The sequence below is a fragment of the Strix aluco genome, chromosome 8 (assembly GCF_031877795.1).
Source record: "Strix aluco isolate bStrAlu1 chromosome 8, bStrAlu1.hap1, whole genome shotgun sequence".
Lineage (NCBI taxonomy): Eukaryota > Metazoa > Chordata > Aves > Strigiformes > Strigidae > Strix > Strix aluco.
The window spans coordinates 17,973,888-17,998,563 of record NC_133938.1 but is presented as its reverse complement, the minus strand read 5'-3'; the positions used below and the strand labels follow the sequence as shown (position 1 = coordinate 17,998,563).

The 24,676-nt window shown below is 41.0% G+C and overlaps 1 protein-coding gene across 1 annotated transcript; it reads left to right on the top strand.

Moving 5' to 3' along the window:
* Positions 1–708: 708 nt before the first annotated feature.
* Positions 709–24,443, top strand: GTF2B (general transcription factor IIB). Its single transcript, XM_074832434.1, has 7 exons — positions 709–768; positions 3,313–3,419; positions 13,530–13,663; positions 21,037–21,183; positions 21,320–21,449; positions 22,065–22,346; positions 23,928–24,443. The coding sequence occupies exons 1-7, from the start codon at positions 752–754 to the stop codon at positions 24,059–24,061; spliced, it is 951 nt and encodes a 316-aa protein (XP_074688535.1). The 5' UTR covers positions 709–751; the 3' UTR covers positions 24,062–24,443.
* The last annotated feature ends 233 nt before the right edge of the window (positions 24,444–24,676 follow it).

Genomic DNA, 24,676 nt, shown 5'->3' with positions numbered 1-24,676 from the left:
GGGGGGGAACTAAACTTGTCTTTTCCTCCCTTTTCTGGAAATTGGTCTCTGCTTGGTCTCAGTTCCAGAGCCAAGAACGCGCTGTGCCCCAGACACTTCTGTGCAAACTCCGGCAGTTTTGCTTCGGCTCGTTTCCTGCGGTATTCCACCGAGCTGCTGGGGTGAGCCCAGACAGGGCTGGCCCAGAGCACGCCGGCGGGGAGCCCTGCTGTGGCGGCGCGGGGCAGCACGGCGAGAGCCGCCCGGCGGGGTGTCCGCAGGGGGTCTGGCGGCAGCAGTGGCCGTGCTGCTCCCGCTCCTGCCTGCGCCTCGGGCCGCGCTCGCCCGAGGGGGCGGCCCCAGCCCAGCCTCCCACGGTGCTGGCGGTTGAAGTGCCAGGGGCTTTCCGAGGCCACAGCCCCGGAGTAACCGGCACCCTTCGATTTATTAGGGCGGGATTTTGGTCCTTAAATAGACCCCGGTGCCGGGGGCCCCGGCCACAGGCTGCCCCCCCTGCTCACCCCTCCCTCGGGTGGCCGAGGCCTGCCCGTAAGCAAGCCGGGCCCTCGGCCTCCCGCGGCACGGGGGGGAGCAACGGGACACACGCGCGGCCGTGGCGGAAGGGCGGGCCCTGCCGCTGCGCCTCTGTTTGTCCCCTCGCCGCGACCCGTAGCGAGCGCTCGGCGGGCCCCGCCCACCGCTGCCGCTATATAAGCGGAGCGTCGCGGCGCCGCCTGACTTCCCACGAGCGCTGCGGCAGGAGGGCGGCAAGATGGCGTCCACGAGCCGGTACGGGAGGCCGGCCTGGGCGCTCGGAGGGGCCCGTGCGGAGGAGGTGGATGCGGGAGGGGCTCCGCCATCGCTCCCTGTCCGCGGCACAGGAGGGAAAATGGCCGCGTTGCCCCTGCTGCCAGCCGGGGAGGAACCAGTGTCCCCGGCGCAGCCGGCCCCTCTCCGGTTTCCCGTGTCTTAGGGCCGCCTGTGTGCGGCTCCCGGGGTGGCAGGAGGCCGGGGAGGGCCGCGGGGGGCCGGGCCTCTCTAGGCTTCTCCGTGTGCGCCGGGCCGGGCGGCCCCCGGGCGAGCGGCCTCCGAGGGGCCGCTGGAGGTCGGGAGCGGCGGGGGGTTGAGCTCGCCGCCTCGCTTCTTCGTGTCGCTGTTAATCGGTGGCGCTCCGAGAGGAAGTGAGCGTTTTAGGGGATTTCGTGGCGATTTGTGACTTGATTCCGTTTTCCTGTCGGGCCGAGCTCCCGCCTCGGCAGAGCTTTGCCGTGGTGCCGCCGAGCGCGGCTCTGGCGGAGGGAGGGCCGCGCTCGGTGCGGGGTGTCGCGGTGCCGTAGGGCCGTCGGGCGGGTGCCGGGCGCCTTCTTCCCGGGCCCGTGGGCGGGTCCCGCCCGGGCGCGCAGCCCCCGGTGCCGCTCAGCCCGGCGCCGGGCAGCGTGGGGCCGGCCGCCGCTCCCGCTCAGCGCCGCCTCGCAGCCGAGGTGGCGGCTCCCTGGCTGGGCTCCAGGTTATCGGGGCCTGAAAACAAGCTTTTAGGTTCCCACCCTAAATCCGAACTGGCTCTAGGCAGTGGCCAAACGGGTCTCGGGCTCTGAATTAGTCTTTTTTTCCTTGGAGACGTGTGGAGGTTTTCTTTCAAGTCGGGAATGAAGGCAGGCCCATGGAGCGGACAGTGGAGTGACTCTAGTGCTCCTGCTAAACCTGTCCTAGAATCTGGGGAGTGCTTCTTAGTAGTCTCGTTGCAACTCGGGAGCTATTTGCTGGGATGGCCCTTACACACGTGCCGTGCATTTTCCTTCAGTGTAGTTGGCTTAGCATAGGAGTACCGCCTATATGTCTAGATAAATGAGTTAAAATTGAGATAGGAAGACTTATTTTTTACAGTGTTTTGTGAAGGTAAAGTCTGAAACAAAACACCTAGTATTCTTTCAGGTTTCTGGATTTTATTTTTTTTCCTTTTGCTTAGTGTGTCGCTACCCTTTTGCGTAATGCCAAATGTCAGATGACTGTACGTGCTTTGTCAACAGTTTTGTCTTGTCATATGAAACTGCTGGCTGGGAATAGTGAAAAGAAAAGTAGTTTAAAGAGCTTTTATGTAGTGTTTTGAACATAATTTACATCTGACAGTCTTGTGTGTACATGTTCTTTCTGGAGGCTTTAATATTAATAGAGATGTTGATTTTCAATTTTGGCTTTAAGTCTTAGATATTTTTCTGAGCAGTCATTGGATTAAAATGTTTGGGATTGGTTTTTTTTTTTTTTTTGTTCTTTTGACTCATCAGAAATACCTAAAAAGTAAAATTAAGATGGGATGTATAGATTAGGCTGAAATAATGGACTAGTGTGAAAGGGTGAAACTTGGATTAATTTAACTTTTAATAGGATGTTTTCTACAATTGAAAGGATTAGAAGTTATTTTTTGGCACAATCAGATTGAGGTTGGTGAGTACTCGTAACAGTTTTTTTGCGATCAACTTCTGTACCATCTACTTTTTAGCTAAAACAAATGGCTTTGTTGAATATATGGACCCCAATTATAAATTTTTATTACTCCACTTCTGAAATGATCAGTTACTGAACGGTCACTAGTAGCTTGAATGAGGTGTTTACTTTTAAGACGTTTGGTTAGAAGCAATTGGTTATTACTCTAGTCAGTAACTAAAAGCAGTTGTATTAAATAGTGCTAGTGCTTTATAGGAAGTTTTTTATATCTGCTGTAGCCCTTGAAGAGGTGCATGGGTGTGAAAGAGATAGATCCCTGTTATCAGAAGCAGTTGTCACATAATCTCCTTCATGAGCTGATTGTTTTTTGTTACGATCTCACAATTAATGAGTTGCTTAATTTAAAATGGGACTTTTTCTTCGAATACATGAAAATAATAAAACAGTGGTAGAATCAGCTGTTTTCTAGAAACGTGTGTATGCACTCATTTGTGAATTAAGGATCTGGTAAATAATATTGATCTGATTAGAATGAGTGAGAAAAAAATGCTTATTTGGAATGAAGTAATTGCCACTAACTTCCTGGGGAACTTCATTTACTGATAGGCTGCGAGTTAGACTATGCTTAAGTCTGTTATTTAGATTTTTTTTTTTTAATGTTTTAATTTGAAGTGGTTTTGGTACAAGATACATCACAAAAATTTGGCATTTAAGGTGAACTGAAGTCTTGATTGTCACAGCATTTAAATAAAAGGTGAACTCGAGGTTAATATTCTATCACTCAAATCACTGTAAATTCTGTATTATTAAAGTGTTCTTTTCAGCAAGGAACTTTTGGATATGCAGCCTGTTTGATTTAAAGTAATTAATACTTGTAACTTTTCTCCTTAGTTTGGATGTACTTCCAAGAGTGACTTGCCCAAATCATCCAGATTCCATTTTAGTAGAGGATTACAGAGCTGGTGATATGATTTGTTCTGAGTGTGGGCTAGTAGTAGGTAAGTAACTATCCATATTTTTATGAATTACCATATAACTTAAACTCTATATGTAGATTTGTTTTCCCACAAAACTGGTGTATAATAATTCAAGTATTAAAAGGTTTTGATTTGATGCCTAAATGTTTTCTTTTCTGTTGGCTAAAAGGTTTTGAATAGTCTGTCTTCTGGTAACTTCTTACATTATTAAAAGAATCAAACGCTCTTTAAAGATTGAAAATTCAAAATATGGTGTAATATTGAATTAGAATATTGTGCTGTCTAGTCCAGTGTTCTGTCTTTAATCATGACTCTTGTTTCAGTTGGGAAAGTGTAAGAAATGTAATAAAAGCTCTTTGTCAAGTAACTTGCTAACAAAAAAAAAATCTCAAGTTTCCCATTAGAGGTTATCTTCTGTCCTGAAGGATTTCTCTTTGTATCCTTGCCAGCACCTGTTTTTATTAATTACTTGTCCTAAGGCTTTTAATACTATCCAAAGTAAATACCCAGTTTTTCCTCTGGAATTTTGCTGAGCTCTTTTACTCTGTTCATGTGGCAGCAACTTCCACAGGCTAAACTTTATTTTTAAGTATAATGGAATACTTAGTATGAAAGGCCTTTTAGGCATTGTCTTTGTTGAAATGAGAGAGAGGAAGAAAGAAACATGTTGTCATAGAACATGCTCCTTATTCATTTTTGTGTATCTTCTCTAAGATGAGCATCTTATTGTGCATCTTACTGTCTTTATTCCTTTTACATGGGAAGATTTTTATGCTTGTGTTATGATCATTCTTTAATTTCTGTTTCTCATTTCTGTTAAGTTTTTGTAGACATATGTCCTGGTTTTCTTCCTAGTAGCTGGTACAATGCTGTGTTTTGGATTTAGTGTGAGAATAATGTTGATAACACACTGATGTTTTAGTTGTTGCTAAGTAGCACTTATCCCGAGTTAAGGATTTTTCAGTTTCCCATGCTCTGCCAGCAAGCAGGTGCACAAGAAGCTGGGAGGGAGCACGGCCAGGACAGCTGACCTGAACTAGCCAAAGGGTTATTCCATACCATAGGGCACCATGCTCAGTATATGAACTGGGGGGAGTTGGCTGGGAGGGGCGGATCGCTGCTCGGGCATCGGTCAGCGGGTGGCGAGCAATTGCATTGTGCATCGCTTGTCTTTTCTTGGGTTTTATTTCTCTCTATCTTTTTGTTATATTCATTTTCATTACTATTATTATTGTTACCATTTTATTTCATTTCTGTTATTAAACTGTTCTTATCTCAACCTGTGAGTTTCACCTTTTTTGTGCTGATTCTTTTCCCCATCCCACTGGGAGAGGGGGAGGAGTGAGCAAGCGGCTGCGTGGTGCTTAGTTGCTGGCTGGGGTTAAACTGTGACAACATGCCATGACCAAAAGAAAATCCTCTGTTTTGAGGGTGCATGTTCAAGTGATTCATTCTGTGATGTTAAATATTTCAGATGGTTTTATATCCCTCTCTTCTAGACTGTGGTGATTTTGTTTTGGCTCTTGTCTTGCGCTGAATTAAAAATTTTTGTACTGCTGTTAGAATAAAGCAAATGGTTTAATAAGTTACAGCAAAAGTAGTACTCATTTAGCCAGGTGACTAAAATACGTGTCTTTTGTTTCTACAAACAGCAAACTTCCACAAAGCTTATTAAAAGAAATGTTAAAATACTGAAATTTGAGTACCTGTTTCCTTTAAGACTATTAAACCATTTAAAAGGCCGGGGGGAGGATTGTTACTTGCTTTGTTAAAAGAAGGGCCGGTTTAAATTGCATAAATTCTGATAAAGATAAATGAATTGTAATAAATTTGCTGATTAAAAATTCAAATGTCCACAGCAATATTTTCTACTGAAATAATGGCAACAGGCTTATAAGTTATTGCTTAAAAATAGTTTTGTCTATGTTCAGCTCTTTGTGTGGCTGCCATGGAAGTTGAACCAAAGTTTAGAAAAGCCCACCTTGATCAGTTCATAACTTCTTAAGATAATTATGGCTTTAGAAGAAGAGGGAAAGGTTTTGTTTGGTATGTGTCATTTTTAAGAATACACTCCCTAATCTGGGAGTTTATCAGAAATCTCACTTCATGTACTTTCTGTTACCTAGTTACAATATATTCTTGCTTTAGAGATTTACTCTCTGGTCTCTTCTGAACCAATAGTGTCTCAATAAGATTGAAATTTGAAGTTAAATCCAGTATGCTGCTTTCTCTTTGCACAGTATTTTTCACTTGTTTCAAGTAAACTGTGCTGTTTTGCTGTGCAGTATTGAAACAATTAAATCTTCTGATGTCAGTATGACTGAAGCTGGTGACTTCTATTATTGCTTCAAAATACAGCTTTAGTCCACTAAACACTCTGATCTGCCTTTTCACTGTTATCTTTCCTGGGTTGGCTTGTGCTCCGTCTTTTCATGATAACTCTTTCCAACTTGTTAACTTTTCCTCCTTGCTAATTGCCTTTTGCATGAAAGGCAGTTAGAGACCTAAAATGAAATTATCCATGGAATTCTGATACTAATCTGGATTGACATGCATCTGAAACTTTACAAGCCTATGTCCAAGTTTATCTGCTGTCATAAGTCTTGTGTTTTATTATACATATTTTTCTCAAATCATTCTAAGATAAGTGGTACAGTAAGTGTTTGTGTGCTGGCTTGAGGATTCATGAACAGAGTTTTTAGGGTTTGGAGAAGTAGTTAGTTCTGAGTTCATTGAAAACATTGACTATATCTCATTCTTCAGACAGACTTGGTGGAGGGAGAAGCATTTTGTTCAAGAACACAAGGCTAGTAAATCCTTTTTTTTGACAGGTAAATATTTTGCTTGCTACCTTCTAGGCAGTAAAAAAGGCTGGAAGTCAGCTGATATGCCAGAAGGGGCTGAAGAAAGCAAAATCGTAGTGGAATACACAGCACTGAATTTTCTTGATGTAGCAAGGTGGTGAGCTGAATTTCAGAGGGGGATAAGAATGAGTCTAGTGGCATGTACAGCTGTGTAGCATCTCAGGTAGGAATACCTTTCTAGTCAAAGACTTTCCTTAAACTCCTGTATAGTTTCATTAAATGTTATCTTAGTGTGCAGGAGTTGGGGCAGTGAGAAGTTTGTTTTCAGTATTTAGTAAGTGATTTTCTCTAACTGGTTAGCTCTGTCTGTTTCAGTAGGCAGATATGGCTTAGAGAAGAACATGTTCTTGTATGGAGTCTTTTGGGTAGCCTTAAATAAAAAAGCAGAGGTCTGTCTTCAGTTAGTGAGAATCCTTGGACGTGTATCAACTTGTTAAAGCTTTGAATCAGATGGTGACCTATATTCAGATGTTTATTCCATGTTCTGCATCTACCTGAGTGTTCAGTTAAAGAATTTTTTTGAAAAATGTTCAATAGCTTGTGGTCAGCAGTAAGGCTGTTACAAAATTCTGTCAGACTATTCGGTTGGGTAATGCTTCTGAACAGTTTAAGATCTAAATAGTGCATCTTAAATTCAGCTTTGATCTATGAAGAACAGGTAAGTTTTAACTACACCACAGATATTTTTTTCTCTACAATGCAAGAAACATGTAGGAAGGGGTTTCATGATTGCCTCTCTGCTGGCCAGTCCATTACTCAGGATGTCTGTCATTAGGGATAAGATTGATTGCATCTGTACATAGATGCTTGTTTTCTGAAAACCAAAGAAACCTTTTTTTTTCCAGCTGTTGGTAGTATCCTGTAAGTGGAGAAGGTGCTTAAGTACTGACTTGGATCCAGTAGAGGGCAGTTACGCAGTTATGTCTATTCTAGTATCTTCATACCTTCAAATGTTGAAAAATCTTTTCATATTTGGGTGTATGTTTATGGTTACTTCTTTCTGTGAGTATTATCAACATTTAAAACTAAAATGTGAAATCTCAATTTAAAGTATTGCTTAAATAGGCAAAAATCTTTAGATACGGATGTGTATTGGCACCTTATATCTGATTACTGCTTCTGTGCTTGGTGTCCAGAGCACTAGAAAGTGTCTGATGAGTTAGTCCTTGCAAACAAAACTCTTTGCATCCACGGGAAAGCTAATTATAAAGGATGCTAATAATTAAAGAAATTCTGAATAGTTGATGCTTGCATGAGCATTCACTGATGCTTGATTTGCACAGGGAGTTTGTAATATGAAGTGATTTGCTAGCCTTTTTCAGTCAGCATTTCAAATAGTCTGTGTTGTAAGTCTAACCCATTTCAGCTTGTCCTGATTTTGGCTGGGATAAAACTTTTTTTTTTTTCCTTCCTTCCTTCTTAGTAGCTAAAATAGTGCTGTGTTTTGGATTTAGTATGGGATTTGATATGAGAAGAATGTTGATAATACACTGATGTTTTCAGTTGTTGCTAAGAAACGTGTGTCCTGCTAGTGCACAGGTACACAAGAAGCTGGGAGGGAGCAGAGCCAGAGCAACAGACCCAAATTGGCCAATGGAATATTCCATGTCGTATAACATTATGCTCAATATATTGATAAGGGTCGATTGGGAAGCTTGCTCTGGCTTCTGGGATTGTGGTTTCAGGATTCTCTCTTCTCTGGGATCGCTGTCTGGGAATGGGCTGGGCATTGGTTGGTGGGTGGTGAGCAATCATTGTGCATTACTCATTTATATTTTCTATTATTACTATGATTATTATAATTATTTTAATTTTATTTAATTTCAATTATTAGATTGTTTTTATCTCAGCCTGTGTCCTTAACCTTACCCCTCCAACAATATCCCCCATTCCCTGGGGGTGGGGGAGGGTGAGCGAGCAGCTGCGTGGTGTTTGGCTGTTGGCCAGGTTTAAACCACCACACAGCTTTAAAGATGAGGGTGATGGTTCTAGCTGTTTCAGCAGTAATGCTTGTAACAGTGGAAACTTAGACTTTAGATCAGTGGAAACTTAGACTTTAGATGTCAAAGGTGACATCTTTTGTCAGGCTTTGTAATAAGCACTGCTCTTAACATGAGATTTCTTGGAGGGTGGAGGAGATTTTCTAGTTAGTGGGTTCTAGGCTGGGAGCCAGAGGTGTTTGAGAGCCACTATGAAGAATGCTTCCATTAGTTGAAGTACTAAATTTATTTAGTGGAATAACTAACATTTTTGAATCATCCTGTTCAGGGAATATTTTTTTTTTACTTGCTTCCTTATCAGATTGGCAAAGTGATTTAGGGCAAATAAGAGCTAGAAATGATCCGAACTCCTGATGGAAGAAGAGTCCAAAGCCTCTTATTTTTGTGATGTAGTGTAGATCAGACACATTTTTCACCGAGATTCTGTCGTTTGAAGCATCCTTCGCAAGTACTTGAGCTGTTTGTTTTTTAAAGACCGCAAGTCCTGGAGAGGTCTAACTTCAACCAGACTTGTTCACCAGATTGTTTAACATTTCTGCTCATTTGTTTCCTCCAAAATTATTGCAAGCCGATGGTTTAAGAAGCTTGGAAATACTTTTATATTTGTAATCATTTTGATATGCAGGAGCTGCTAAGCCTTTGTTCTTGTAACAGTCATTTGCCTGCAGTGCTATACTGTCTGTTTCAATCCATAGTTGCCTGCTGGTACTGGTATGATACTGTTGATGTCTGGAAACTAGTCAAAGTCTTCTGTGGATTTTGTTTGTTCGTTTTTGTTTGGTTAACATCTCAAAGCCTGCTCTGGTTCTGTCTGTTGTTTAAGCTGAGCCTTGTGAATAGGCTCGTGTTGCTGTTGGTGATGCATTTGTGGTGTTGACAATTTATTGAAAACAAGATAGCTTCTTGCAAATAATATTGCTATCTTACCAAAGGCTGGAAATTTTGTAGAAAAAGCTGTAACTGTAAAATTGTGTTTTGTTTTTTCTTTTTTCCCCCCAAGAGTTTATTTTTTGATAACATTTAATATATCTGGTCTTAAATAGAAGTTCTAAAGCTGAAAACTGAAAAAAAAGTTGAGTTTATATTTTAGAAGCTATAAAGTTGAGTACTACTGTATGGGGCAGTGCATAAGGTAATGAATAGAATGTGGAGGAGTAGATACCTGGAGTAATGTGTCTAACTCTGGGCTCCTCGGTACCAGAAAGATAGAGATTTGGTGGAACAAGCCCAGCAGAAGGCTGCAAAAGTGATTTAGGGACTGGAGCATCTTCCATACGAGGAGAAGCTGAGAGCTAAGACTGTTAGCCTGGAAGAGAGAAGGCTCTGTTCAACCTGGCTTTGTGCAGTTACATGTCCCCATGATTCTCCTCAGCTTGTGTTCTACTACCTAGGTTTTTCATTGTAGTTTGTCTCAGCACCTCATTACTCTGGTTAATAAGGAGTTGACTGAAATTAATTGTAATTCTATATATTTTTTTAAAGAATTTGGCGTTGTAAAATGCTTTTAGTTAAAAGTATAATATATTTGCTCACTAGATGGCAGCAGATTCCTTAACTGTGAGAAAAACATTCTGTAGAAACAATAGGTATTTTGGTACTTCAAATAAACTTTACCATATTTATGTTAAGGTTTAAAATATTAGTTAACAATACAGAGAACTTCGTGCAATGTACAGCTAACGTTAGAGCTCCTCTGAAAAAGACTTAAGAACGTACCTTCTCAGAAGTGTTTCAAGACTGGATAACATTACTTGAGGCTTGAATTTCATCCTATTTCTTGTTTTGATTAAACATCTTCAATTTGAAGCTATATTGTCTTCATATAACAGATAATACAAAATGTGAAAAGAGTATAAAGTACACATGTATTATGAGTTAATTGCAATTGGAGTGCAACATTAAAATAGCTGGTATTATTTCTCTATAAATATGTAAGTGCAAATTCAGGTCTTGTTGAATGAAAATATTTTCCTTTGAGAAATCACTTTCTATTCTTGGGGAGGAGTAAACATACATAATTGATGATGTGTAGATGTTTTAAGCTACCTTTTAAAAGCTGTTCAAAGTTTTTGATACTGACCCGAGTTTACTCTTGCATTTCCGTAGTGCATGCTCTTTGCATTTGGCAGTTGTGAAGAAAAGTAACCTTGGTTTGAGGTTTTCCGTTCTGAATAACAGTTCTGCATTTTACTAAATGAGCTTTTCAGATGGTAGGTAACCTGAGTCAGTGAAGTTTGCAGTGTGTATTTCCACTAGGGCCTATGTATTAGTCTATTAGACTGTATTTTAAAGAGTAACTGAATACTGGAAGAATGGTAAATGAAATGGGGCAATGAAGAAAAACTTGTATGGTCAGAAAGATGCTTCAGGATACCGGTCTGGAGATGGGTTCCACAAAGATTTGGTCCTGTAAACTGCATTTTTCGTATGTACTTCAGAGGAGGAAGCTGAGGAGGTGAACTCGTCTGTTTGATGAAAATTAAATAAAGGAGTGTCTAATGTAACCATATCTAGTGAAGCTTATTTTTGTTCAAAAGGATTTCATCAAAAGGAAGTAATGAAGGGAATATGCAGCCACTCCCATATTTATCGCAGCTTGATACCATTGCCAAAACCAATATAATAATGATGTGAGAAAGTAGAGACAATTTTATAAGGCACTTATTGGGAGCTTTTTTTTTACTCTGGTGTTTGACTGTCAGCCTTATTTTCCAGGTGCTTCAGGAAAGCAAATCAGTAGTGTATGACCCAGCAAATTCAGTTTAGGACTTGAAATGTTAACTCAGGACCAGTCTTCAAGACTGATTCCATACACTGCTTTTTGTAAGACTGACTTTGGTATTTTAAGGTTTTGTTTTGATCACTTAGGGTGGGGCTTATTTGCATCTGTACTAACATTACAGTTCCAGAGTAGTTTTTATGTTTTAAAGAGTTGAAAATAATAAATGCCCCACTTTTATGTGTCGAATGGGATATATTTTCCATCTATGGAAACCTCTTGGCCTATTTGTTCCATTTTTGTTAATATTTCTAGCTTGTCACACTTCTATAGAAGCCTTTTGAAAGGTGGACTGTACTTGCTAGGACCTGTGTGTATTTTAAGACAGAGTATACAGAAAAACTTGTTTTCTGCAATAGCAGATCTCTTGGCAAAGTAAAAATGCTTGCATACTGCGTCTTAATTGCACAAATACTTTATATTCAGTGATTTGTTCTACTTAATCTTTTCTCACTCTGAAATAGTAGTCTCAATCCTCTGTTTGTAATACGTTTGCCAAAGCAGGCAGTGATATAACACTTTTTTGTTAGAGCAGGAATGGTTCATAACTCACAAGAGGCAGATCCCTGAGTGAGTCATTTAGGTCATTCCCACTTGTGTGGAAAAAATATTACATCATTGCCCTGTACTCAGTGTTCTATTTATACCATGCCAGAATTTTAAGTACATTTTGCTTTTTTTAGATGCTGTAAACAGTATTGGGGGGTTGTCTTAAAGTTACTGCTAGGCCATAGAAGGAGCATTACTGAATCAAGTATTTACAGAGAGTCCAGGAGCTAGAGGAGCACTCTGTCTGCTAATTTAAGCTTGCAAGAAGGGGAGACCTTTGTAGCAGAAAGAATGGATTTGTGCCTTCTTTTACTCTGCTATATACTTAGCCTTCTTGGTTTTGATGATTTTTTTTTTTTTCTCCCCCTCTTGGTTTTCATTAGAGCAGTAAATAAAGGTGGAGCACAGCTGTGAGCATGTCTGGCAAATATTGATGAGAACACCTCTAACCTGAATTTATTCTTGTTGGTTGTGGTCATTTCTTATGGTTCGTTCACAGCTTTCAAGTTCGAGTATATTCCTTGGATAATATTAAAAATCCCTCATTCAGAATACATCTTCCCCCCCACACTGCCCCAAGTAATTGTGCAGTTGCACCACTCAGTCCATTGCTTCTGTATTTTCTCCAGTTTTGTATCTTGTATTACCATTGTTTGTGGAGTGCTTTTTGTTTGTCTGCTTATGTTTTCACTGGGTTAAACCAGCCTCTGTGGTTTCATACTAAGGCTTCCATACCGGAAATTTTTCTTGCAGCCAATGCTACTTATGTTTTGCAGACATTTCTTTCACAACACACTTAAACACTGATAAAGGTAGTGAATTTTTCCTCAGGTTCAACAAAACAGGGTGACAATTATATTGAAGTTTCTTCTGATATCTTACACAGAGCTGTAATCTGCTTTGCTGCACACTAAGAAAAGTGTTCTTTTTGTACTCTTCTGTATGTGTATTCTTAAAAATAGTATTACTCTGGAGACACCTTTCAGATGCAGCTTTTACCAGACCTGTGAATAGAATGAACTGTACTGCTGACAGCGGGGGGGGGGGGTGGGGGTGTATTTGGGATTTTTTTGTTTGTTGTGGGTTTTTTTTCCCCCCTAAGATTGTACCGTTGTGACTACTGTAGGGCTTTTGCTTGCATCAGAATGTTGGTTAGAGTTATTTCTCAATCTGAAAAGTTGCTGTAGAAGAGGTTTAGATGAACATGAGATGAATAGAGGACTACAAGGAAAGTTGTTTGATTCAGAGAATGTGGGTTTAGTGCTTTTTCTGCTTTCTCTGAATCTGTATTTAAACTCTTCCAGATATAACAAGGTAGGTAGAGTTTAAGAAGAAATAGTTGTGTGTATATGTATTGTGTGTTGATACTGTCAAGCATCATAAATGGAGTTGAGGGTCAGATGTCCCTTCAAGAACAAGAATTGAGCTGCAAAATGTCATTATGGTGGGTTGGTGGGTGACATATTTCAGAGTACCAAGGATTGGAGCTCATGCATAGAAGTGATTTACTACACCTTAATGAGATTGTGTATGATAGATAATTCACATGTGCACTTTGAACACATGGCAAATGTGAGAGAACTTTCTAAGTTACAATAATTTACTAATTTGTCTAAGCGATGAGAACAGCTGTAGACAACCGTGACCTCCAACTTGAAATTAAGGTCTTGATTCCTTTTGAACATTGAAGATCCCAGGATATTCTTTAAGGATAATTGTAACTCTGTGTTCTGGATGTATTTCTCTAGTTGCATTTTTTTCAATTGCCTTCAAGTTAACTTGTGAATCCTAAACATTTGATACATTGTCTTGCAAGTTACTGTTCTGTTTGGGAATGCCAACAGACTGCCACTTTATAATCCTTAGATGTGTAACTTGCTGTTTCATGAAAATATCAAAACGTTACATTAATGCAGACTGTTGCTTTCTGTGAACTCAGGTGACCGGGTCATAGACGTAGGGTCAGAGTGGAGAACTTTCAGCAATGACAAAGCTACAAAAGATCCATCTCGAGTCGGGGATACCCAGAATCCTTTGTTGAGTGATGGCGACTTGAGTACAATGATTGGCAAGGTAACACTTAAAATGCTAAATTTTACTAAGTTTGAGTGTTTTTATGTCAAGTACATGTTTGTATGTCTGTAGGGAAACTATGCAGAGAGTATTTACAAAGAGATTTTGTCTAAACTGAACTCTTACATTTCAATGATGTGTAAAATGTGGCTTTTTCCTGGGGGTAGCAGGAAAGGGCTGACCTTCAACAAAAGTAGAGTTTGTAGTGCTGTGGGGTTACTTGCCACTCTTTGGTATGCTGCTATAAATAGAAAAGCTGATGTTGCAGTCTTTAAAGAAACACTTTTATTTAGCATGCGTATCTGAGATGATTCTGCAATAACAGATACTTAGTTTTGAGGTCTCAATAGCTAGTACTGCCCAACTTGAACTGTCAGTTATTGTAAGGAAATCTATATCGGATTCGTATTGGAGACTTGGAGATCTACATGCATGTTGTACATGTTTTTCCAGTTAATGTTAAAGCACTGAATGTAGAATTCTTTCATGGTGTGAATGCTCCAGAAGAAAGTATTGAATGTATATCTGAGTTGAAATTTAGTGGTACAGCCATATCCTGCTTTTTCCCATGAGAGAGCAAGCAAGATTAATTGCATAAATGCACTCCCTTTAATGAAGTAGTGACCCAGGTAAGTTTTAATTGTTGTACTTTGTGTTACCTTTTTTTTACTGCAAGATCTAAACTGATTCTTGTGGATTTCTTGGATGCTTCATGAAGGGTGGTCCAGTTGCTGATAAATAACTATTAAAACATGTTTTGCTGCTTTGTGTGTTGTGGTACATGCACACCAGGATTTCTCTGAAGTTTTTCTTCCAGTAATGTTGCTAGCATGAACAAGTCGACATACCTAAATATGTATGGATGTGTATAGGGGAGTGTGCACCATACCAAGAATTGTTCAAAGAGATGAAGTTGACTAGTGAATACTGATGTGGACAGCTAATCTTTCACTATTGGTGAAAAAGAAACCTTCTGTTCAAAGGATTGTCCAAGTAGACGCTTGTGTTTTGGATAACTCCAAGTGCTGCTGCCCACCAGTTTTTCGGATGCTGTATGGTAGCTTTTGGAATTCGTTCAGGCAAACAAATTTCTACACTGCTCCATCAAAATGTTGGCATTGCTAAGTAGCTCCATGACACAGTGCTGTAGAAGGCAATGGAGTTCTAATCTCACCTGTATACATCCAGAAAGATTGTAGTTCTCAGGGCTTGGATTTCTGTTGCTGATTTAGTCGGCTGTGATAAAGATCAGAAATAACCTTTATAGACAAATGGAGAAATGGACTGTTTGCTCCAGGTTCACACTGTTGTCTCCTTTTGGGACTGTACATACAAGGTTTGTTTCTGGGAGCTCAGTTTGATTCAGTAGGTAGGATGACCCTGAGCTCTTCTAGAATCTGCATGTTGGAAAAGACAAAAGATATTTCAGCTGAAGGTAGAATATGTGTCCAGGTGAACAGGGACTTTTGCTGTTAACCCTCTTCTTTCTGGAGGTTCTGGGCCTCATTTAGAATAAGAGGGGTAGCAACCTCAGTGAGAGAATTAAAGACCTAGAGAAACATCTGTGAAAGGTTTGTTTTTCAATGAAAACTAAAAATTTTCAGAGATGGACATTCATCTAATGAAACAATTTTGCTGTTAACCAGCACATCCTAGAATAGGCATGACCCAACTTGCTGTACCAAAGAGTGCTGTTCAGTGAAGGCAAGATGCAGGAATGTCAGTGTGGCATGATTTAACCTGAGAACTCTGAGTAAAAATGTCCAAGTACTGGAACTGCCAGGATCATATTGGAGAGTGTAGAGGGGGCTACTGTGGATGTTTTATTTGCATGGGGAGGAATCACAAAAGAGATGCATTATTTTCTACAGGAAGTAGGGAATCTCTTTGACAAACCAGGATGTGTTCTGTACAAGAGTTCCTCTGTTTGTCTTGCCCGTGAGCAGGGGCTCTGGGATGTCAGCTCATTGATGTGAACTCTGTATCAGGAGCTGCATTTTTCCTCAAGTCATTTGAAAGGAAGAGAATGGCTTATACCAGAAGATGCTGAAGAAATTACCTATTGGTGCAGAAAAGGCATGAATTTTGCAGCAAGAATAACTAAACCAAGGATTTAGTACATTTCTCAAGCAGTCTTCTGAAGTCCCTGCCAGCAGTAGGCTGAGATGAGGATTCACCTAGATATGCACACTGGTTGAACAAGGATGAAATTGGTGTAGTCATGAAGATAAGTAGTATCCAACAGAGTGCAGAGTGGCCTTCATGAATTCCAGAGAATGAAGCAGGGTAAGGTAGTGTTATCTCAGTTAACAACAATTTTTAGAATGGCCTGAAGCGGACCCCAGATTTGTGTGCCAGAGGTTGCTTTAGCCTTTTGCGTGGGACAGAGAACAGAGAGGTATTCCTTTCTGCTTGAGGTAGAGCTGCAGATAATAGAATCTTTAAAACAAACACACCACACCACCACCTCCATCCCCCACTGCCCGCCCCCCCCCCAAAAAAAAAGTCCGAATGACAACCTGTGTCATGGAAAATCCAAGAGAGAAGGACATTGCTAATTGTCATGGCACATCATATTAGAGATTTATTGTGAACTCCTGGGGAATGTAGGTGGAAATGGAGTCTGACCCACTTGTCAGTTACAACAATAAAGTTCTGGTGACTTGCTGTTGCCTTGAAATGGTAAAGGAAGGGGGCCAGTTCTGTTTCACAGAATTGTTTGTCACTCTTTCCTTTTTGAAACCAGGAGGTGCTGCTTTGGGACTCCTTTCTGCTGGGGAGTATGTCATCTGTATCTGCTAGCAGCAAAAAAGAGGCCGCTTTGCCCATGCAAAGGGATTAGTTCCTAATTGGTTTTAGTACTTAAGGGACCCATCTGTCTGAGGCAGCAACAGCCTGCTTTGGAAGAAAGATTAATTTGTCTGTGCAGAGGAGAATGAATAGCATAGCTGGCTGCGGTGGAAGTGGTTTGCATTCTTCAGGCAGATCTTTAGGATACTGGCACAACTATATCTCTCTGAAAGTAAATACTGTGTGCTGCAGTTGATCTGATGACAATGCAGATCAATTGGAGATGTGAGAAGTCTGGCATTAGTTGTGACTTCATTACCAGAATATTATAGTTATTTCTAAAATTCTCATGTAAAATTCAAGAAAAATAACTAAACAAGCAGCTTCTAGATCTGCCTTCATATAATGAACTCTTGTCTGTGAATCTAAAAGAAAACTTAAGTTTTGCTACCTGTCTTGTGGAAAAGTTGTCTTCTGTCACCCTTTGTAGTTAATCTATTCCTTTTTGTAGTGACTGCAACTTCAAGAGAATTTAAGTTGGTCAAACAAGAAAATAATGCAGTCTTTTAGTATAGAATTCCTATCCTTTGATCAGATGCCTCTGAAAGGAAGCTGGCTCTTGTCAGACTGCCTGGCCTGCATCCAGAAGTACTATATTGATAAGCAGTGTCTAGATACCAAGGGCTGATGATTGAAAAAGAAGAAAGGATCCATCAGACTATAGTGAGCTGGTTATAGTGAGCAAGCAGACTGCTGGATTTGGGGGCATTGCTTGGTACTGTGGATAACCTCAAGTCAATGATGCAAATGATGTTGGTGATACTTTTACTTCCTGCTATTAAAGGGGCTATACTGGGGTACAAAGTTGTTGTCTGCCAGCACTGTAAACCTAACCTCCACTGAGCCCTTTCAGAGATTACCAGTGTTTACTGGACTGTTTTCTCACTCTAGTTATCTTTGAGGCTGTTTACAGGATTGTATCATTGAGTTTTCTGCTCTGTTTGAAAGCTAAACAGGTAGAACTCCTGACTTTGACAGGTACTTTCTTGCTGGGGTGGTAAAGATACGAGTAGATGTCTCATAAAGGCTACAACAGTAAAACACGCAATTCTTAAAATCTATTTGATTTCGGTTAAAACTGTATGACTTCTGTTTTTTCCATGAAGGGGGAAAGGAACTCCTAACATGGTTGTCAAGGGCAGAAGCAGTAAAGCATTGTCTGTCAATTGAAGGCTCCAGAAGGAAAGTAGATGGTGCATTTAAATAGCAAATGCAGGGAGAATTGCTGTGGTTTAAGCGGTTGAAATGGAAGAGTATTTTCCAACCCTTTTATAGTTATGAGCTTGTATTGGGTTTGCGTAGCAAGGTTTTGGTAGCAGGGGGGGTGACGGGTGGCTTCTGTGAGAAGCTGCTAGAAGCTTCCCCTATGTCTGACAGAGCCAATGCCAGCCGGCTCCAAGATGGATCTGCTGCTGGCCGAGGCCAAGACCATCACTGACAGTGGTAGTGCCTCTGGGATAACATATTTAAGAAGATAAAAAAAGCCAACTGTGCAACAGTAATTGCAGCCAGAGGGAGGAGTGGGAATATGTGAGAGGAACAACTCTGCAGACCCCAAGGTCAGTGCAGAAGGAGGGGGAGGAGGTGCTTCAGGTGCCAGAGCAGAGATTCCCCTGCAGCCCACGGTGAGGCAGCTGTGTCCTGCACCCATGGAGGTTCATGGAGGAGCAGTTCTCCACCTGCAGCCCGGGGAGGAGCCCATGCTGGAGCAGGTGGATGCACCCGAAGGAGGTTGTGACCCTGTGGGAAGCCCGTGCTGGGGCAGGCTCCTGGCAGGACCTGTGGCCCTGTGGAGAGAGGAGCCCATGCTGGAGCAGGTTTGCTGGCAGGACTTGTAACCTCGTGGGGGACCCATGCTGGAGCAGTTCCTGAAGAACTGCAGCCCACAGGAAGGACTCATGTTGGAGAAGTTGGTGGAGGATGGTCTCCCATGGGAGGGGCCCCATAATGGAGCAAGGGAAGAGTGTGAGGAGTCCTCCCCCTGAGGAGGAAGGAACAGCAGAGACAATGTGTGATGAACTGACCACATGACCCATGAGCTGTTCGAGTGCTCATATTGATGGAGTACTTGCCTATAGCTGCATTGGTAGTTTCAATATACATAAGCAAATGTTCAAAGGAAAAGGTAACCATAAGTACTGGCAAGAAAGTAAAAAAATGAGAGGTTAAGGAGAACCATTAAAAAAAAAATCTTTTAGGTGCTGTATAGTGGAACAGGGAAAATACCTGTGGTGAAGGGGAATGCTTGATGGCCACAGGACAGAGCAGAGTTTCCTGGTGAAGGACTATCTGGCATGAAGCCTGAGAAGACAAGGACCAGGGACTTGCTGTCACGGTTGATAGGCCTTTGTCTGTGGTCACTCTTCTGGCATCTACAAGGTTCTGAGCACATGCAGTTGCGGTAAGTGTTTGTGCATAGTGTTAGTCTAGGAGGCCATGATGCCCATGAATGTTGTAATGTGTTGCAAGGAACAGGGGTATGAGTGATGGCTGGGAAGGAGCCTTTTGACCTGAGACTTGTGTATATTTTGGGCCAAGGGAAGTTGTTCTGGCATAATTTCTGAAAGGAAGGACTAATGTTGCAGATATGTTTGTAGTGCTCTTTGTGGCCTGAAGTTTTATGTACTTGATTCTTGCTCTTTGCTTACCTTTAAACCTTATTGGGAACCTTTGGACAGTTGGAGGTATTCATCTAGTCAAGGAAGCAGGATTGTCTTTGGAGCAGCCCTGCACTATGTTGCTGTCAAGATCATTTCTGGGTGGTTCTTTCATCTGAAAGGATTTTTGAAGGAGTAGAAAAAAAAACCAAGAATGATCTTGCAATCTAGCATCTGTCATAGAGCCTATTCAAGGGGCTAGATAAGCTTGCAGGAGAGGGTTCTATGCTGGATTCCTCGCTCTCCGCAGCAGTATCGAAAGTGTGTGTGCTCCACAGATACAGGTCTCAACACTAGAGGTATCCACTGAGCTTGTTGGAAATGGGGTGTAACTGGAGTCCTTGGGTGTAGGGAAGTGAAACAGTGTAAGTGAATGGTCAAGAGTGAGTGCTATTAGTGTCAGCCAGAGAACATGTATTAAATGCAGATGTGCACCTGGGAGAGATTATAGAATTAGAAATAGAAGGGGAATTGCCAAGAACATATATTGGGAAAGAGGAAACAAGCTCTGACTCCTCCTGGGCAGCTCAGAGGAATAAGGTGGTGCCAGGATATGGTCTGCCCTTTGTTTGCTGTGTCCTGTCCCCACTTTGTACCACGTGGGCATCCTGATACATTGCTGAGTCCTCAACTTGAGAACTCTATGTGCAAGTGCTGGATGTGAATAGCCAGATTAGCAGTCAGTCATAGATCAAGATCTGCTTTATGCTTAATGTTTTTGGCAAAATAGTAGTCTGTGTCTGCAGCAGCCACAGTATCAGTTTGTTTAAATGACCAAATCTGTCTGCAATGGAAGTTGGATGCACCTGCCCTGCTAAATTGTTTGAAGGTGCCAGCAAGGATTAAGGGCTTGCTGATTCAGGGAATCCAGGTTTCTACTCATGATGTGGAATTGTTGTGAAGAAGCGTTTGCTGCTTGAAAGAACTCATGGCCCCACACACTGTGACAGCAAACACATAAGTAGACGATATAAATTACAGACATTGCTCTTCTGAACTTACAGGCCATGTTGTTGTCATCAGCTATTACTAATCTGACGTGGCATTATTTGTTAAAGACATGTTTCAGACTGATGGCTAATTGAAGACCCAAAACATTTTAGGCCCTCTTAGCTGGGCAAAATTGATTGCATATGTAATAGAAGTATGCAATTTGCACTATCAGTTGTAAGGTACAAAAAAAGTGCACGTTAGAAGCTTGTTTTGAAGTTGCCAGGTTGAGTTAGTGGCTCTTCTTCTAATACCTCAGGCTTTTCTTTTAGGAGGTCTGTGGTTTTCCTGTGAAGACAGAATATATGGATATTTACATTTTGCCACAATTAAGGCTTGCACCTGCTAGCAGGCACAGTATCAAATTGGTTTTGAATAGGTCATTGGTTTGGATGTTCTCTTTGATGCCTTCATTTTCATATTTGAGTTATCAGTGTAACAACTGGTCTCCAGTTGGCCATAAAATTTTGTTTTTCTGACTCGCCAGTCTGCCACAGTGCAGATGTAGCCCAGATGACATATGGGTTTCATAAAATCTAATCTTGGACCTCCGCATTGGTGACAGGAGCACTGAGATGCACACATTGGCTACATGTTATTAATTTTATTCTTTAAACTATTGTTACGTTAGAAAGAAAAATCTCTGCGTAATCTGTGGTCCTTAGAAATCAGATCACGATTTGAGACTTGTGCAAAGTATAGAACCCGATGTTTGGAACAGCACTCGATTGTATGATTTACTTCAGTGATGTTTATTTGTACAACTGTTTGAACTGAACGCCTTGAATTAAGATGTATAAAGCTGAAAGATGTTTGCTTTTGAAATGAGGAGAAATTTGTTTGTGTTTTATTGACAATAAAAATTTTTCTTTTCAGGGCACAGGTGCAGCAAGTTTTGATGAATTTGGGAATTCAAAGTACCAAAATCGCAGAACTATGAGCAGCTCTGATCGTGCAATGATGAATGCTTTTAAAGAAATTACGAACATGGCAGACAGAATCAACCTCCCTAGAAATATAGTTGTAAGTTCATGTCTCCCTTCCTTAAATTGTTCTGGCATTGACTTAGTTAGCATAATATAATGAGCACATGAATTTTTGATATTGCTGCTAATTAAATGGCCTAGAGTTAATTAAATTTAGTCTTCTTGCTTTGAAGGATCGAACAAATAATTTATTCAAGCAAGTGTACGAGCAAAAGAGCCTGAAGGGAAGGAGTAATGATGCTATTGCTTCTGCTTGTCTCTACATAGCCTGTAGGCAAGAGGGTGTTCCAAGAACATTTAAAGGTAAGTTTTCAGTGATACAGATTCAGTTTTGCTATGAAGTAAAGGTCTAGTTACTGTCACTGTAGGAGGTTGGCTTTGTCATCCCTGGACTTTGCTGGATCGGTTGTTCTCAGCTACAGCTCACATTTCAGGGGGAGGATAGGAGGGAATCTGGAAATTTGTTATATTCCTGAAGTGAGTAGGCTTTCAGGCATGGGATTTTTTTGTCATAATCCACTGAAAAGAATTTAGCATTTGAAACTCATTCTGAGTGTTGGTGAAACTTAGAAGGTAGTGCTTTGATCAGAGGATGATGAAGACTGTTGTAACTGAATTTGAACCAACAGTTCTGCAGTAAATATGTGCAGCTTTTCCCTGACACGGGTACAACTTTTTTTGGCATTGAGTACCAAATTTCCTTTACTAAGCAAGCTGTATTAATTATCTCCTTACAAAAAATGTGCGCTGACTGAAGCGATTTGGAAGTTTCACAAATGTGCAAAGCTTATTCAGTGATGGTGGCCTTCATGACATTAGCCTTCTTTATGGGTCTTAATATTTTGAGAATCAAATTTGATTATTTTGGGGGAGCAAATGCTGTCAAGCCTGAAGTTTTAATTTTTACTCTTTGTTTAGAAATATGTGCAGTGTCCAGGATTTCAAAGAAGGAAATAGGCCGGTGTTTTAAACTTATTTTGAAAGCACTTGAAACCAGTGTTGATCTGATTACAACTGGAGACTTCATGTCAAGATTCTGTTCTAATCTGGGTCTTCCCAAACAAGTACAGATGGCAGCAACACATATTGCCCGTAAAGCTGTGGAGTTAGATTTGGTTCCTGGGAGAAGCCCTATCTCTGTAGCAGCTGCAGCTATTTACATGGCATCACAAGCTTCTGCTGAGAAAAGGACACAAAAAGGTAAAACTTCATTCTTTCTTTTCTTTTTTCCTCCATCTTTTGCTGCTTGAAAGAGAATTCAGTGTTATTGTAAAACTTGGATGAGGTCTGTGCGAGTAGTGGTAAGCTGCCATTCTAATTGCATATGGCAAGGACCAAACCAGGATCTCCCACTCTCCAAAATGAAAACTGAGTAACTGACTGTGCTCAGTGTAAACTGTGTTTACTTCCTTCTGGCACTAGGAGTTGGATTCTTGAATGCAATAGACTAGTGCATTCAAATGAGCATAATTTTAACTTTATCCATGCTAGTATTTGCATTTGTGTGTTCTGCTACTCTAAAATACTCCAAATGCAAACTTGGGCCAGTTGCAGGTAGCGTTACAGCTTTAGATCACAGAGTCTTTAATCGTTCTAGTGTTCACCTAAGTTAGAACACATTCCTTGACTGCTTGTGAGCCTGTGATAAAGATTGAAAGCGGTGGGACAGCAGGCTTGGCCACAGATCACCTTTGGCATTACTCTCTTCTGGCAGGGTAGCCCTTAAGAAGCCAGCAAAGAGTTCAGGGCTGTTCTTGAGCTTCAGAGCAGCATGGAGCAGGCTCTGGGGCTCAAGAGAGTCAGGCCTATGTGGGGATAGTGCCTGGGGAAGGAAGGGAGCTAAGGCTGGGGTGGTTAGCACTTGGTGTGACAAAAGGATCTGAGTGCTGGGAGCTGGCTGTGGAAGCTCTCTTGATGTGTCTAGTCCAGATCAGAAATACTAAAAGTCTAACAATTTCTTAGTGGTGAGCTGCTCTTAGGTAAAGAATAACCGTTATTTGTCAGGTGGCAGTGCTCTGTTCTACATTAATCACTGCTTATTCTGTCCCTGGAGCTTTCATCATGTTGGCAGTTTCCTGGGCATGTGAGTGATCTAGAGCCCAAGCAGTACGGTGCCTTCATCCTTGCTTGCCTTGAGCTATTGGATTATGTCTCTTAAGAGTGATTGTTAAAACAAAATACAGCTGCCTGCCATGGATACAGACATGACTCCATACTCCTTCAGTGCCCTCAGACAATGCTGAAGGCTTTCATGCAGTTCAAGGTTTAAATTCCATAAATTTTAAGTTTCTGCGCATCTCAAACAAGTGTTTCCTTTGCTTGTTAAACAGTGCTCTGTGCATCTGGCTATTTTCTCTGTGCATTTTAAGGTGAATGTATTTCATGTTTAGCTGAAGGTATTGCTTTTTGTCTATGCCTGAGTTTGCTGTTTTTGCTTATATTTAATTAAAGCATAAAAATGAAGATCCTGATGTTGATGATGATTTATTAGAATATTGCTGGGCACATGTAGAGTTTGCAGTAGATGTTTCTAATGACTTTTGTGCTCTTGGCCCTCTGCCAATTTGAAACTGATATTATTTCAAGATTGATGGCATGTGAGAAGACAGACTTATGTATGCAAAATATTAGTCACCATGGTTAAAACCACTTTTACCATGCTTTTGGGAGAGTTATGAATTAAGCGAAGTTTATAGCACTACCTGATAAATTATGCTTGCTGGTTTCTTCAATGCAAATGGCAAAAGTAAAAACTAATCACTTATCTGCATTTTGTCTTAGAAATTGGTGATATTGCTGGTGTGGCTGATGTTACGATTAGACAATCATACAGGCTGATCTATCCTCGAGCTCCAGATCTCTTCCCAGCAGACTTCAAGTTTGATACACCAGTAGACAAACTACCACAGCTGTGAAATTGCAGAGGGTTACTTTTAATTTCTCTTAAAAAAAAAAAACAAAAACCCCAACCAAACCCAACAACAACAAACTTTTGATTTTTGCCTATAATAAAGGATGTACAAAGTGTTAATATTGAGTCTTCATGTTGTGGAACTGGAGGATATGGAGATGGAGCGTAACTGCTGGAACACAGCACACATTCCAAGGGTAAACAAGCTCATTGTGTGGCATTTTGTATGTATATATTAGTGGAAGTAAATATTTAATGACTCTTGCAACAAACCTAATTTCATATTGTTGTACTTATTTAGATTTCTTTTGTAGGGATCTAGTAAGATGTATTTTGGAAAATTTAAAATATTATGTAATTCCCAAATAAACTGTTTTCCAAAAACACTTACCATCTTGTGGCTATGACTGCAACTTGACATGCACATACTGTTCCACATGCTGAGAACTGGAATGCAGTCCATAGGATGGTAGAGTTAGCTTTACACTTATGGGCTGGGTCACAAGGCTGCTTAAATACTCACTTTCTTGACCATTTTTAATCTCTAGTGTGGCTTTAGTATTTGTAGTAAGTAAACTGTACAGTAGAATGTGGAGGACTTAACCCAGGATGCAAGCAG

What these genes read in the sequence shown, in the direction of transcription:
- GTF2B (XM_074832434.1), top strand. An exon ending in TGAGTACAATGATTGGCAAG is followed by an intron (nt 13,664 to 21,036) that starts GTAACACTTAAA and finishes TTTTCTTTTCAG; the next exon opens with GGCACAGGTGCAGCAAGTTT. An exon ending in TGTTCCAAGAACATTTAAAG is followed by an intron (nt 21,450 to 22,064) that starts GTAAGTTTTCAG and finishes CTCTTTGTTTAG; the next exon opens with AAATATGTGCAGTGTCCAGG.